Source organism: Octopus sinensis, unplaced genomic scaffold (genome assembly GCF_006345805.1).
Source record: "Octopus sinensis unplaced genomic scaffold, ASM634580v1 Contig13500, whole genome shotgun sequence".
Lineage (NCBI taxonomy): Eukaryota > Metazoa > Mollusca > Cephalopoda > Octopoda > Octopodidae > Octopus > Octopus sinensis.
The window spans coordinates 42501-57500 of NW_021832994.1; the positions used below are offsets into that span (position 1 = coordinate 42501).

General features: G+C 35.2%; 1 protein-coding gene across 1 annotated transcript in view; it reads left to right on the forward strand.

Moving 5' to 3' along the window:
* Positions 1 to 13531, forward strand: part of LOC115229688 (sodium-dependent proline transporter-like) — an 18734-nt gene extending 5203 nt beyond the window's left edge. Inside the window, 7 exon segments of the mRNA XM_029800002.2 lie at positions 1 to 168; positions 2742 to 2874; positions 3432 to 3566; positions 4922 to 5025; positions 8829 to 8953; positions 10695 to 10807; positions 13460 to 13531. The exon segment at positions 1 to 168 is cut by the window's left edge and continues 121 nt beyond it. Coding sequence (XP_029655862.1) covers positions 1 to 168; positions 2742 to 2874; positions 3432 to 3566; positions 4922 to 5025; positions 8829 to 8953; positions 10695 to 10807; positions 13460 to 13516 — 835 coding nt within the window. The 3' untranslated portion in view covers positions 13517 to 13531.
* Positions 13532 to 15000: the final 1469 nt, after the last annotated feature.

Consider the following 15000-nt stretch of genomic DNA (forward strand, 5'->3'; position numbering starts at 1 on the left):
TGGAAACAGTTGGAATACCAAATACTGCGTCGAAGACGATCACAACAATGCATCCGCACTCAATGGTACCTGGAACGAGAACAGTACCTACTCTATATTCCAGAATGTCAGTGTAGCCCAAGTTTTTAACCATTCCATGAGAGTATCAGCTAGTGAAGAATATTGGGAGTAAGTACTTGACTGCTTTATATTTGGTGCATTTCTGCCATTGCAGGTTTTTCCCCTTTTATGTTTGCTTCCCAACCACATTGTTCTGGGTTCAGTCCCATTGCATGGCACATTGCCTACCAAGTGGATTTGAGAAACAGAAACTAAAAGAAGCCCATTGTATGCATATATATATATATATATATATATATATATATATATATACAGAGAGAGAGAGAGAGAGAGAGAGATGTAGGCATGGCTGTGCAGTGAGAAATTTGCTTCCCAATCACATGATTCTGTATTCAATGCATGGCACCTTGGATAAATGTCCTCTACTATAGCCCTGTTCACCAAAGTCTTGTAGGTCAATTTGTTTGCTCATCATATTTGTATGTATTAGGTTGTCAAGAAAGTTCTTGCGGTTTTTAACCTTTAAATTCAGACGCACATATCTTGGCTCGAACAAAACTTTATTAATCGAAATATACACCATCAGAATCGACACACTTTTGCCAACATAAAAATCCTGTGTTCTGGTGGCGATGAAGTCGTTGAAGGAGTGTTTGGCATCGTCTTGGTTTTTGAAGCATTTCTCATGCGGGGGAAGTTGTCAAGATGCTTGAAAAGGGTGTAGTTGGTAGGCGAGAGGTCTGGTGAGTATGGCAGATGAGGCAGAGTTTCGTAGCCCAATTCATTCAACTTCTGCAGGGTCAGTTGTGTGATGTGCGGCCGAGCATTGTCATGGAGAAAAATTGGTCCTTTTCTGTTGACCAATGCTGGCTGTTGTTGTCAAAGTTTCTTATGCATTTCATCCACTTCCTGACAGTACTTCTCTGCCGTAATGGTTTCACCTGGATCCAAATAGCTGAAGTGGACGAGACCGGCCTCAGACCACCAAACAGTCACCATGACCTTATTTTGGTGCAACTTTGCCTTTGGGAAGTGCCATGGAGCTTTGTCAGCATCCAACCACTGAGCTGAGCATTGCCGGTTGTCGTAAAGAATCCACTTTTCATCGCAAGTCACAATCCGGTCCAGAAACAGGTTGTTCTTGTTGCGAAAAAGAAGACAACACTTCAAAACGGTGTTGTTTTTGGTTGTCATTCAATTCGTGCGGAACCCATTTCTCAAGTATTTTTGTTTTCCAGTCTCTTTCGAGTGGTTGGAAATTGTTGTATACATTATGTCTAATTCAGAAGCAAGCTCTCGAACAGTTGTGTGTGGATTGGCTTCCACTAAGCCCCTTAGTTGATCGTTGTCAACATCTGATGGCTGACCACTATCTTCAAGACTCTCATCACTGCTGCAAAATTTCTTGAACCACCATTGTGCTGTACGTTCATTAGTGGTTCCTGGGCCAAATGCATCGTTGATATCGTGAGCTTTTACAGCATCTTTTCGGCCTAGCTTGAACTGGAATAAGAAAATTGTACGAATTTGCTTTTTGTCCGTGTTGTATTCAACGTTCCGCAAAAAATGGCCTAATTATTCGAAAAGGAAAAGAGTAACACGATTAGATAGAGTGAAAAACGGACTTTAGAATGATATATAATGTCAAAATAATTTAACAAAAATTAATTTGAAAATACAACATTTAAAACTAAGATTAAAAATTCCACAAGAACTTTCTTGACAGCCTAATATATGTGTGTGTGTGTGCCTGCCTTTGAGTTTGTTCCTATCCACCACTTGACAACTGATGCTGGTCTGCTTTTGTCCTGTAACTGCCAAGTTGCAGGTTGTAAGCAAAAAAATAAATAAGTATTGATTTTAATTGCATCTAGGGAGTTCCAGAGTTTTGATGAGAGTGGGACAACTGCTTGGCCACTCTCCTATGTTTTGGTTAGCCAACAAGCTGAAGCTTTTCCCAGGGATTGCACATGGAGATAAAGGCATGGTACTAATTATATAAGTTAGCCAAGTCTGGTTAGCTTCTCTAGATAGAGAATAGCTGTTAGCCTAGGAAAGGTGTTATGATTTCATTTAACTTTCAGGAAAATTTCTTGATCCTTTTGTTTCATTTCATCTTAAAATTAATGAAGAATTTAGAAAAACAAACTTTATCATAATTAACCCTTTTGTTACCAACCTGGCTGAAACTGGCTCTGGCTCTGAGTACAAATGTCTTGTTTCCATAAGTTTTGAATTAAAATCTTCCACCAAACCTTAGTCACAATTTATGTTCCTAACACTAGCTTTAATTATAACTAAATTATTTTACTAAATTCTTTGTTATATTTAACCCTTTTCATACCAACCCGACTGAAACCGGTTCTGGCTCTGAGTACAAATGTCTTGTTTCCATAAGTTTGGAATTAAAATCTTCCACCAAACCTTAGTCACAATTTATGTTCCTAACACAAGCTTAACGATAACTAAGATATTTTACTAAATTCTTTGTTATATTTAAAATTAATTGAAAGAAACACAGAGCATCTCAAAATAATTACAGTAACAAAAGGGTTAATCCAATGTTTGGAATGTAAATTAAAATGAAATTTTGATTGGAAGGTTTTAATTTAGATGACTTTAAAATGATTAAACACTAAGTATTCCTTTATTCATTTATTTATTTTCGTTTTCCTTTATAGGAATCAAGTGTTGAAAATAACGAGTGGAATTGAAATTCCGGGAGTGATTCGCTGGGAGCTCTTGCTGTTCTTGATCTTTGCATGGTTGATAGTATTTCTCTGTTTGTTTAAAGGAATTGAAGTTCTTGGAAAGGTAATTACATTTATTACGCTTGTTGCATCCTGTTGTGTCTGTGTGTTTCAGGTCTTTTGCCATGCAATCTGTAAATCACTGATGTTACCTTTTGGATAAAAATAATGGCTTTATACAAGAAGAATAGGTTTGCTTGGAGTGAAATTACATCCCTAGAATCAGACAATAGTGAAATGAGTGTGTTTTTATTCTGAGGAATGAATGGAATGGTGGCTACTACCTTCCTGTGCCAGCACCTGCAATTCTAGAATCTAATTCAACCTCTTGCCCTCCATCACTTAAGATTACAACCGTGAGAGCCTTAAAACTCTCTGCTTGTCTCAAAGACATTCCACTATCATGCAGAATGCACTGAGGAGACTTTCCCTGAGAAGACCAATGTCTCAGTCTTTGGAGACATTGCTTGTATTTGCATTATCCACCATTCACAACCATGGGCACAAAAATTGAATTGTTGTAACTAAATCATATTATTGCTTTTTTTATTGCTTTTTTTCCTTCTTTACTGTTGGTTTTTTTATTTTTAATGTTATCAACAAATTTTCTCTTTTTTGCAGTTGATGCATTTTGCTGCTCCTTTCCCTTATTTTGTTCTCTTCATTCTTCTCATTCGTGGGGTTACGTTACCTGGGTCTTTAGAAGGCATAAAATTTTATATAATACCCAGATTTGAGGAACTTAAGAAATTCCAAGTAAGTACTATTTTTTGTTGTTTTATTGTTTTTGTTATTGTTATTGTCGAGGCACAGGCATGGCTGTGTGGTAAGACCTTTGCTTCTCAACCACATGGTTCTAAGTTCAGTCTCACTGTGTGGTACCTTGGGCAAGTGTCTTCTGTTATAGCCACGGGCTAACCAAAGCCTTGTAAATGGGTTTGTTAGATGAAAACAGCAAGAAGTCTATCGTATATGTGTGTGTGTGCGTGTTTGCTTGTGTGTGCGCGTATGTGTTTGTGCACGTACATGCGTGTTTATTTGCGCACCTGTGTCTCCTTGCATTGACATCACAAGATGGTTGTTAAATGAGTATCACCATCTTATAAACAGTATCATTCATTTCCAGTATTCTGAGGGAATATTTCAAGCCATGGGGAAATGTAACCTTTCTTGCAAACAGGTGAGGGTTGGTGACAGCAAGGGCACCCGGCCTGAATAAACTCTGTTTGAGCCTTGCAAGCATGGAAAAACACATGTTAAAATGATGATGATGATTGTAGAGGCACTAGTAGAAATAGTTGAATGTTAGACAAGATACATTGTAGTATTTGGTTGTATCCCTTCTTGTTGTAATATCAAATCCTACAGGTTAGAACAAAAGTTTGTGCTGTATTTTAAGTCAAATTCAAAATCAATATTTAGACATTAGACATAAGCACTTTGCCCAGTGTATTAACGAATCTGTCTGCTCACTGCCTTAGAGAGTATTATAAAGGTTTTGACAACATCAGTGGTAGAGGATTTCGATTGGCTAAAGTTGTATAATAACTTGAATGCAAAAAAATTACATGAAAGCTAAATTTTTTGAAAATAATCTGAAGATGTTAAATGTTTCAAGTGGTTGGAAGAGATATGACAAGATCCCTTTGCATGGGAAAGAGGATATAAAATGACACTGATACATTTGCTTTGCTGCTGAATTGCACAATCACTGGTTTTTTGGCAGCATGGTTAGTTGCTTGAAACAGTTAAAATAATGTAATCTGAAATGGAAAATGATAATACGTTAACAAGAAACAACCAGGTAGTGTTTGCACAATAAAATGGTATAATACATAATAATAGATGTATGCATATATGTATACACACACACATATATATATATATTCAAATTAAAAAATCCAGAAAATGGAGAAGTAGCATTAATATAATTTATTAACTGTAAAAATTCAGCATGTTCACTTACAGCTGTTTCGATTTTGCCCAGAAGAATTAAATTCTAGTAATTAAAACATATTTAGAGGGTAAAATCTATATCATATATATGATAATTATATTTCCCTTCTCTCTTTTTTTCTTTCTGTTATTTTTTTGTTTATTTTTTTTCAAAGGTGTGGGGAGATGCAGCCCTGCAGATATTCTACTCCATAGGTATGGCATGGGGTGGTATTATAACTATGGCAAGTTATAATGAATTTAATCACGATGTTTATAAGTAAGTTGAAATGATTATTATTTACATTATATAATATATATTAAATAATATTTTATAATATAATCTTTGCCAGCCTGGAAAACGGATGTTAACAGATGATGACCATACACACACACACGCATATACATCTTACTTTACCAGAAGCTATAAATTACAAGACTCGCAAGAAATGTAGAGTTTTCTTTAATATAAGAGAAAGGCTCTGATTTCCAGTATTCTGTCTTGCTTGTTTCTCATCATCATCATCATCAGCTGCTAAACTGAGCCTGGTTTTCCTTTGAATATCAAAAGGAAAATCTTGCTTGGTTTACAGCTGATGATCAGAAATGAGCTACTCTAAATACTGGAAACTGGAACCTTTCAGGTATATATATATATTATATATATATATATATATATATATATATATATATATATATATATATGATGCAGTGTTCCCTGAAGTCTTGTTATGTTTGAGCATCTAAATGCATTTGAAACATCTATCGCAGGGCTCCAAGCAACCATAATGGTGAAACGTGTGTAGGAACTTTAAAATAACAACCGTCCAACCCTTGCCAGTATGGACAATGGACATTAAATAATGATGATAATGATGATGATAACATTCATCATCATCATCATCATTTAACGTCCGCTCTCCATGCTAGCATGGGTTGGACGGTTCAACTGGGGTCTGGGGAGCCCGAAAGCTGCACCAGTCCAGTCAGATCTGGCAGTGTTTCTACAGCTGGATGCCCTTCCTAACGCCAACCACTCCGAGAGTGTAGTGGGTGATTTTATGTGCCACCGACACAGGTGCCAGACGAGGCTGACAAACGGCCACGCTCGGATGGTGTTTTTATGTGCCACCGACACAGGTGCCAGACGAGGCTGGCAGACGGCCACGCTCGGATGGTGTTTTTATGTGCCACCGACACAGGTGCCAGACGAGGCTGGCAGACGGCCACGCTCGGATGGTGTTTTTATGTGCCTGCCACCGACACAGGTGCCAGACGAGGCTGGCAGACGGCCACGCTCGGATGGTGTTTTTATGTGCCACCGACACAGGTGCCAGATGAGGCTGGCAAACGGCCACGATCGGATGGTGCTTGTTACGTGCCCACAGCACGGAGGCCAGTCGATGCGGTACTGGCTACGGCCACGTTCGGATGGTTTTCTATGTGCCACGTGCCACCGCACTGGTACCACAAAGATACAAATTCCATTGATGTTCATCTATTTTGATTGATTTTCACTTGCCTCAGCAGGTCTTCACAAGTGTCACAAGAAGGAAGGTATGCACAGGTGGATCGACTACGTCCCAGGTAGGGGTCACGGGATATGGCCTGACTAGTCCTGCCGGTCCTCTCATGCACAGCACACTTCCATAGGACTCGGTCTTCAGTCATTTCCTTGGTGAGACCTAAAGTTCGAAGGTCGTGTTTCACCACCTCGTCCCAGGTTTTCCTGGGTCTACCTCTTCCACAGGTTCCCTCAACTGCTAGGTTGTAGCACTTTTGCACACAACTATCTTCAGCACCATTCTCGTCACATGACCATCCAGCGCAGCCGTCTCTCTTGCCACACCACAAATGACACTTCTTAGGTTCAACTTTTCTCTCAAAGTACTTACACACTCTGACGATTATGAACACTGACATTACACATCCATCGGAGCATACTGCTTCATTTCTTGGCAAGCTTACGCATATCCTCAGCTGTCACGCCGCCCATGTTTCACTACCATGTAGCATGGCTGTACGTACACACACATCATATAGTCTGCCTTTTACTCTTAGCGAGAGACCTTTTGTCACCAGCAGGGGTAAGAGCTCTCTAAACTTTGCCCAGGCTATTCTTACTCTAGCAGTTACACTTCAGCACACCCACCCCCCCCCCGCTACTGACTGGTCTCCTAGGTAGCGGAAGCTATCAACTACTTCTAGTTTGTCTCCCTGGAACGTGGTAGAAGTTGGACTCTGCACATTTCCAGTGTTATTTCTCCTGAGCATCTGCCACAGACAAAAACTATTTTCTTAGTTAGCCTTCCTTTGACATTGCTTTGACATTATATATATATATATATATATATATATATATATATATATATTATATATATATATATAATGTTATCATCATCATTATCATCATTATTTAATGTCCATTGTCCATACTGGCAAGGGTTGGACGGTTGTTATTTTAAAGTTCCTACACACGTTTCACCATTATGGTTGCTTGGAGCCCTGCGATAGATGTTTCAAATGCATTTAGATGCTCAAACATAACAAGACTTCAGGGAACACTGCATCGTATCAAGTTACAAATGGCTGTATAAGCCATAATGGGTAAATGTCAGTGGGGGGGGGCATTTATAATTTGAATATAAACTTGTGCTTATTGTTATTTTACAACATATTGTGGCACTCTCTCAGATGCGACGACAAGGGTTCCAGTTGATCCGATCAACAGAACAGCCTGCTCGTGAAATTAACGTGCAAGTGGCTGAGCACTCCACAGACACGTGTACCCTTAATGTAATTCTTGGGAGAGATTTAGCATGACACAGAGTGTGACAAGGCTGGCCCTTTGAAATACAGGTACTACTCATTTTTGCCAGCTATACACATATAAACACACATCCATACGCATGCGTGCGTGCGCACGCACACACACACACACGTCATAAGAATTTTATAAAGTTTGGAGAGATCATGAAATACTTCTTCTTTGAAATTGCACATAACGCTATAAAATAATAAGCATATATAAATATTGGGTTGAAAGGTCCTTAACCAAAAAGGCTTTCCAATCCAATATTTGCATATTATTATTTATAGCATTTGTGTTTTGAGAACCTATTCCCAAAACGAATTTTATATATACGCACATATTCACATATGCACTGGTGTAGCTATGTGATAAGAAATTTGCTTTTTCAATCATATGGTTCTTGGTTCAATCCCACTGCATGCCACCTTGAGCAAAATGTCTTCTACTGTAGCCCCAGGCAAAGAAAGCCTTGTGAATAGATTTAGCAGATAGAGACGAAATGCTGCTTTTGTATCAAGAATGAATTTGAGTCAAATACTGATGTGGGAATCAATACACAAAATAGTAACCTAAGAGTCATCCTGCCAGGACAGTTATTGACCAGCTGATTGAAGACTTTGGTCTACTGAAGAGCTACCTATCAAAACTGATGCAGGAGAGGCAATCTTGAAGACAAGTGGTTGATAGTGTTCATCTGTAGACAACATAGCAGCAACAGCAACAGCAGCAGCAGTAGGGATTCCTGTTTACATTATCACTTGAACAATTCCTTGGGTCACTTTACCTTTTTCCTTTCTAAAATTAGATCAGAACTGTTCGGATAAAATATTAGTTAACTGTAATAATTGATTAAATTAATAGTACCCTGTAAATCTAATTCATTGTGTCTCTCGTTAGAATACATTGTTTTTGAATCTTTGTACATACATTTATCCCTTTAGCATTTAAATTGGTTTTATCCAGCATGAATATTCTTCCTGTATTATATTCAAACTAGCCTGATCTGGAATCTTATACCTACCCTTTCAAAGTCATTCTAAACATATACAATGCTATCATCAAAATTTCAGAGCTATGAAATAATATATGTTTTATTTTAAATATGAATAAATAATTGTTACATTTGACAAAATAAGCTGAATGTTGAAGGCTTATCATCTGCTGTTCTATACATTTTGTTTGAAACATTTTTGTATATCGGACTATCATCATATAGATTGCAGTAACAGAGCAATGGGTTCATCATTATTTATTTATTTGTGTCTTTTCAGGGATGCACTTATTGTCCCTATGATCAATTGTGCTACAAGTATCTTCGCAGGTTTTGTCATCTTCTCAGTTCTTGGATTTATGGCTTTTGAAACTGGTGTTAGTGTTGATAATGTTGTTAGACAAGGTAAGCAGTTATTTTCTATTCTAAATTTTAAATTACTATTTGATCTTACAAATACAACAAAATATCAACTATGTGGTTTAAAATAGCGTTCTGTATACCTACTTTATGTGGATATACTAGAGACAGCCACAGAACTGTGGTATTTGTCATGAGACAGAATCTCATGTAAATGTGTACTACTAAACAGCCTGATAATGTTCAAAGTAGCAAAAATCTAGGCTCAGCAATTCCACCACTGCTGCTTTTTTGTCTGCTAATGATACCCCTCTGTGCTATTTAGTATCGTAAGTCTATAAGAGATATCATCTTAAGGCTGCAACTTTCTGGCTGTCTACAGTATATCCATGTCAAGTTAGGTAAGACATACAGAAAGCTGTTTTGAAGTTGTACTACTACTGTCATTAATAACAAATTTTTCGAGATTTAAAATTTTGGTAATGTATGTATAATGCTTTGTCCTTCACAAAAGTATGAGATAATTTGATGATTTCACATTGAAACAAAGGAAAAAGAAAAGAAAATTTTTGCTGCAATTAAATTTTGATGATGATGAAGGAATGATGTTATATATGTAAATGCATTTTGTCTAGAGTGCCATGTTTGGAAGTGTAATGCTTTATCCATCCAGGTTGAACCTAATGCCCAGGACCAATGTAATTCTTCAATGCCAAATATCCCAACCAAGTTATGCGACATGAATGTCTGGCTTGGGTTTCTGTTACATTGGTCTTTTCTGTTACATTGGTCTTTTGCTAGCTGAAATATCTTGTTTGCTCACACCATGACTACAGATCCTGGCCATTAACAGCTTCTCCACTTGCACAGCATCTGGTGATATTTGTCATTGATTCAGTAGGTTTATTTGCTGAAATAGTTTATATCCACCATGCTACAGCATCCTACTGGGTTCAATGTTCCTTGGCTCAGGTGGTTACATGCTATTTAATCCATATTACTCCAGCTATTTTACTCCAGATCAGAGTAGACCTGGGAACAATAGAAACCAAGAGGTGGTTTCACACTCCTCAAAATCCTTGAACCAGGGACCTACTGCTGGATGCTGTTCAAAAATCATCCAGGGAGAATGCTATGTAGAGCAACATTGATATTTGCATTGAATGCATTGGAAACAAACATTTGTTCCTTTTGTTTAAGATACTTTGTTCTTTATTATACTCTCATTAAATTAACTCCATCTATCTATCTTCTCTGCTCCCTATTCTTTGGAGGTTTGTGTGAGTAGGTTCCTCAGACACCTTCCTTTATAGGGCCCTTATCACAAACCACTGTCATTAGACTTTCTGGCTGGTTTCCCTTGTAAGACCAACTGAAACTATCAATACTATCCAACTTCTCATTCTTGATCCACCCCTACATCCCCTGCCCAGTTAGCTTGCTAGAAGAATCCACTTTCCAATTCTTTCCTGCAACATTCTAATCATGCCTGTAATACCAGGGCTGTGACTTATCAATGTAGACAGGCAATGGCTCAACTTGGAGAGACACCCTAATCTCCAGGTTACACACCCTGTTTAACTATATTAATCTAGAGACCCTTCAGAGGAACCCCATTTTAGCTGCTTGTATTCATGATTCCACTCTTTTGCTCATTACCCAACATTCATGACCATAGGTGCACAATATTCTGAATTGAAGACAGCAAGTTTGGCTTTTTAAGCAACCTCTTCTGAGGATTAAATGTGGGAGCTGACAGATTACTAACTCTAATTATTCTTTACAGGTCCTGGCCTGACCTTTGTTGCATATCCCGAAGCTCTTTCTCGGTTACCTATATCCTCGCTATGGGCTGTGCTATTCTTCTTGATGCTTTTTATAATTGGTCTTGATAGCCAGGTAAGAATTGTGTACCATTAAATTTTTAAAAAACACATCAATAACCGTTTATAACTTGTTCAAAGGGAGCACGGATATTCTGTAGTTGTGAAATTTTTGACAGGTAAATCAATTTCTGCTGCAAGGAAAGAGAAAAAATGTAATGATGATTTTAATTGAAATTAAATTGGTGATTTGAAGAAATAATCAAATAGTTTGTAGTGTTCTGATGAGTAATATTTATGTTAAAAATGAAATAAAATACAATATATTTATATATATACAGGTGTAGCTCAGTGATAAGTATTTTGCTTCTCAACAACATGGTTCCAGGTTCAGTCCCACTGCATGATATCTTGGGCAAGTGGCCTCTACTACAGCCTCAGTGCAACCAAAGCATTGCAAGTAGATTTGTTAGACAGAAACAGAAAGAAGCATGATGTGTGTATATATATATATATATATATATATGTATGTGTGTATAGATATACATACCTATGTGTGTGTTTCTTTGTGTTTATCCCCTGTCACCACTTGACAATGAGTGTCAGTTTGTTTACATCCTCAAACTTACTTGACAAACTTAGTTGGCAAAAGGGTTAGATCAAATAAGCATTAAAACTCTAAAAAAATTTAATTAAAACCTTTCAATGCAATGCCTTAGCATAGCTGTTATCCAATGACTGAAACAAATAAAACTAAAAGATATATATGTATATATATATATAATATATATATATATTATATATATATATATATATATATATATAATGTTAATAATGGGTAAGGATTAATTCAAGATGAATTTGATGAGAAGATTTGAGGGTTCAAATACAATATAATAATAATTAGTCTTCAAAATATTGTCTTTCTAAACATTTTACTAAACACAGTTCTTCAGTTTCCAAAGTGCACTATTAGACTTTAGAAAAAATCTGCAATCATTATAAAACAAGGCATTGTATCTATCTCAGTGATTTACAGTAAATTAAGCTGTAAATTACTAAATTCCATGCTCTCTTTGTAGTATTTTTAATTCATTTTGCTGTGTATATAAAGCTAACCTTAATTTTTTTTCTCACATTTTCTTTAAATGGATAGTATATTATTTCAAAATTCTAGGCCATTTATGATTATATATATATGTATATATGTTGTATTTATATATATAATATATATATATATATATATATTATATATATATATATATATATATATAATATATGCATATATATGTGTATATATATATATGCACATATAATAAGATTATACATATACATATGTGCATATATATGTGCATATATGTATAAATGCATATATATATACATACATATATATGTGGTGTGTGTGTGTGTGGTGTATGCATATGTGCATATTTATATATGTATAATATATAATATATATAATATGCATTTAATGTTTTTCTTTAGGGATTTTTACTTACCCTGTTTACAAAACCTTCCTTATTCTTTTATTATACACATTTTGAGATGTTTTGAATTACCTTTTTTTTTTCATTTTGTATTTTTATTGAAATTGGGGGGGAAAAAAACTAAGATTTTTTTTTAACCTATTGAACTTACCTTTTTTTTTCTTCGTAAATAAATTTCAAATATTATTGAATGTAAAGTTTTAATATATATTTAAAATTTATCTTGGTATGCACAAAATTGTTTTGTTTTTTTTTTTTTTGAAATTAAAATTGTATCAAAATTCATATATATATATATACATTTTTTTTTTTTGCTCTGTTGTTTTAATATTATCTGCATATATTTATTGTATATTCATGTATTTTGTTTTATTATCTGTCTGAAAAAAATAATAGGCAAGAGAAGTTGAATTTCTTAAATTGGGTTCTCTCACACATTTCAAATGTTAATTATTATAAATAAATATTTAAAAAAATGAATAAATTTAAATATATATATATATATATGTGTATTATTTAATAACAGTTTGACTCAGCTCTATAAGAGTTAAAGTCTTGTGTGCATGTCAGATGAACCCATCTCATCTGTTATTTAAAGAAGTGCAATAGGATTTGTGACAAATTCATGAAGGTTTCTAGACGTTGGTCAGCTCAGGTCATGTGGTATTATTGCTGTAAAAGCAATGTCAGTCCCTTCTGTTATTTTTAAACCCATCTGCTTGGACAGGAAGTTGGCAAGGATGTGTGTGCCACTGTGTCTGCAAGCTGTTGTGTAGTGTGCTTAGCAGCATCTGGTCATTGCATTTGATACTACATGTATTAACAATAATGCCACATAACCTTAACTGACCAATGGAGGCCTAAAATCTTGAAGCCATCTTGAATTTGACTCAAATCCTGTTACACTTCATTAGATATTTGATGAGATGGATTCATCCTGCAAGCCCATGAAACGTAGTCATATGGAGCTGAGTCAAACTGTCATCAAATAATATACGTAACTCCTATCAAATGTGTTGAGTGCCACTTTCTTTCATTTGTCCACTCACCCATTATATATATATGTATATGTATATATATATATGTATATGTATATATATATGTATATGTATATATATATGTATATGTATTATATTATAACACATACATATTTGGGTGTGCAAACAGATATGAATACTCAATGCATTATAACAATGTGTTTATTTAAGCTTTGGATGTTTATACTCTTTTTCTAATTTCAGCCAGTGGGCTGTGGCCATGCTGGGGCACTGCAGTTTTATATTATTAATTTCTTTTGACTATGCCTAAGGCTACATCTTGTAGGTGAGGGATTTAATCTATTGAGTCAACCAAACATATTACTGGTATTTATTTTCAGGAGGCCATTTGCCCATCACAAAGGCAATGAATATGAAGACAACTATGTCAAGTAAAAATGGTTTTGGACTCAGGTAAAATATAGTGGGAAAGAGAGAAAAACAAAAAGAACAAGCAAAAAAATAAACATATACTGCACTAATATTTTGGTTGTATTAGAAATCCTGAGAAACAGCTCTAATCACAATTATTATTATATAGGTTGTTGTTACTTTATCTCATAAAAGCTGTTCCAAGTCTCCACCAAAGACCTCAAATAACAGCAAGTTGGACGTTTCACTATGGGCGTTATTTATGGCTAGCAATAATGTATTGTAAAGAAAAGAGGCCAGATCCTGAGAACTAAGATTCTGTTAAATTTCTAATATTTCAGTTTTGCTAGAGTTTTAAGAGAATCATTTTTGACAATGTCTTTCTTAAAATGTGGGCAGTATCCATGAGAGCAATATTTTGTAGTTCTGATATTTTTGGGTTTCCTGGTATTTAGCAATATATATTCAAGAGTACCATGTGATATTATCCCCAAAGCTATAATGATCACAGGTACCACTGTCGTCCTTTGATGCTACATTTTTGAGACATCTGTTTCAAAGTCCTTATATTTAATTATTATTATTTTATTTATTATTATATTTATTATTATTATTATTATTATTATTATTATTTATTATCATTATCTATTATAAAGGTGGTGAGGTGGCAGAATCGTTAGCATGCTGGCCAAAATGCTTAGTGGCATTTCTTCCAACTTCACATTCTGAGTTCAAATTCCGCCAAGGTTGACTTTGCCTTTCATCCTCTTGGGGTCGATAAAATAAGTACCAGTTGAGGACTGGGGTCGACATAATTGACTTACCCCCTCCCTTGAGAATGCTGGCATTGTGCTATTATTATTATTATTGATATTATTATTATTATCATCATCATCATCATTATTATTATCATTATTATTATTATTATTATTATTATTATTATTATTATTATTACTATTATTATTACTATTATTATTGGAACTGTAAATATAGAGGATTTCATTTGATTTGGTAACTCAGAAAATATGTCTGAAATTATAAAATGTTTGTGTTATACATACATACATATATATACACACACACAAACATACATATATATATATATATATACACACACACACACATACATATACATACATATATATATATGTACACACACACACACACACACAAGATTTAAATGTGAGCTACTATTAATTTGATATCTCAGGAATTACAATGGTCAGCCAAGCTTCTATAGCACGCTGTGTATATTCAGACAATCATTCAAATTCAAATATATATATATACACACATGCACACACACACACACATGTACATATGTTGATGAGTCACATGTGTCATAACAAAAGAAGTACTCCTGAATATCATTG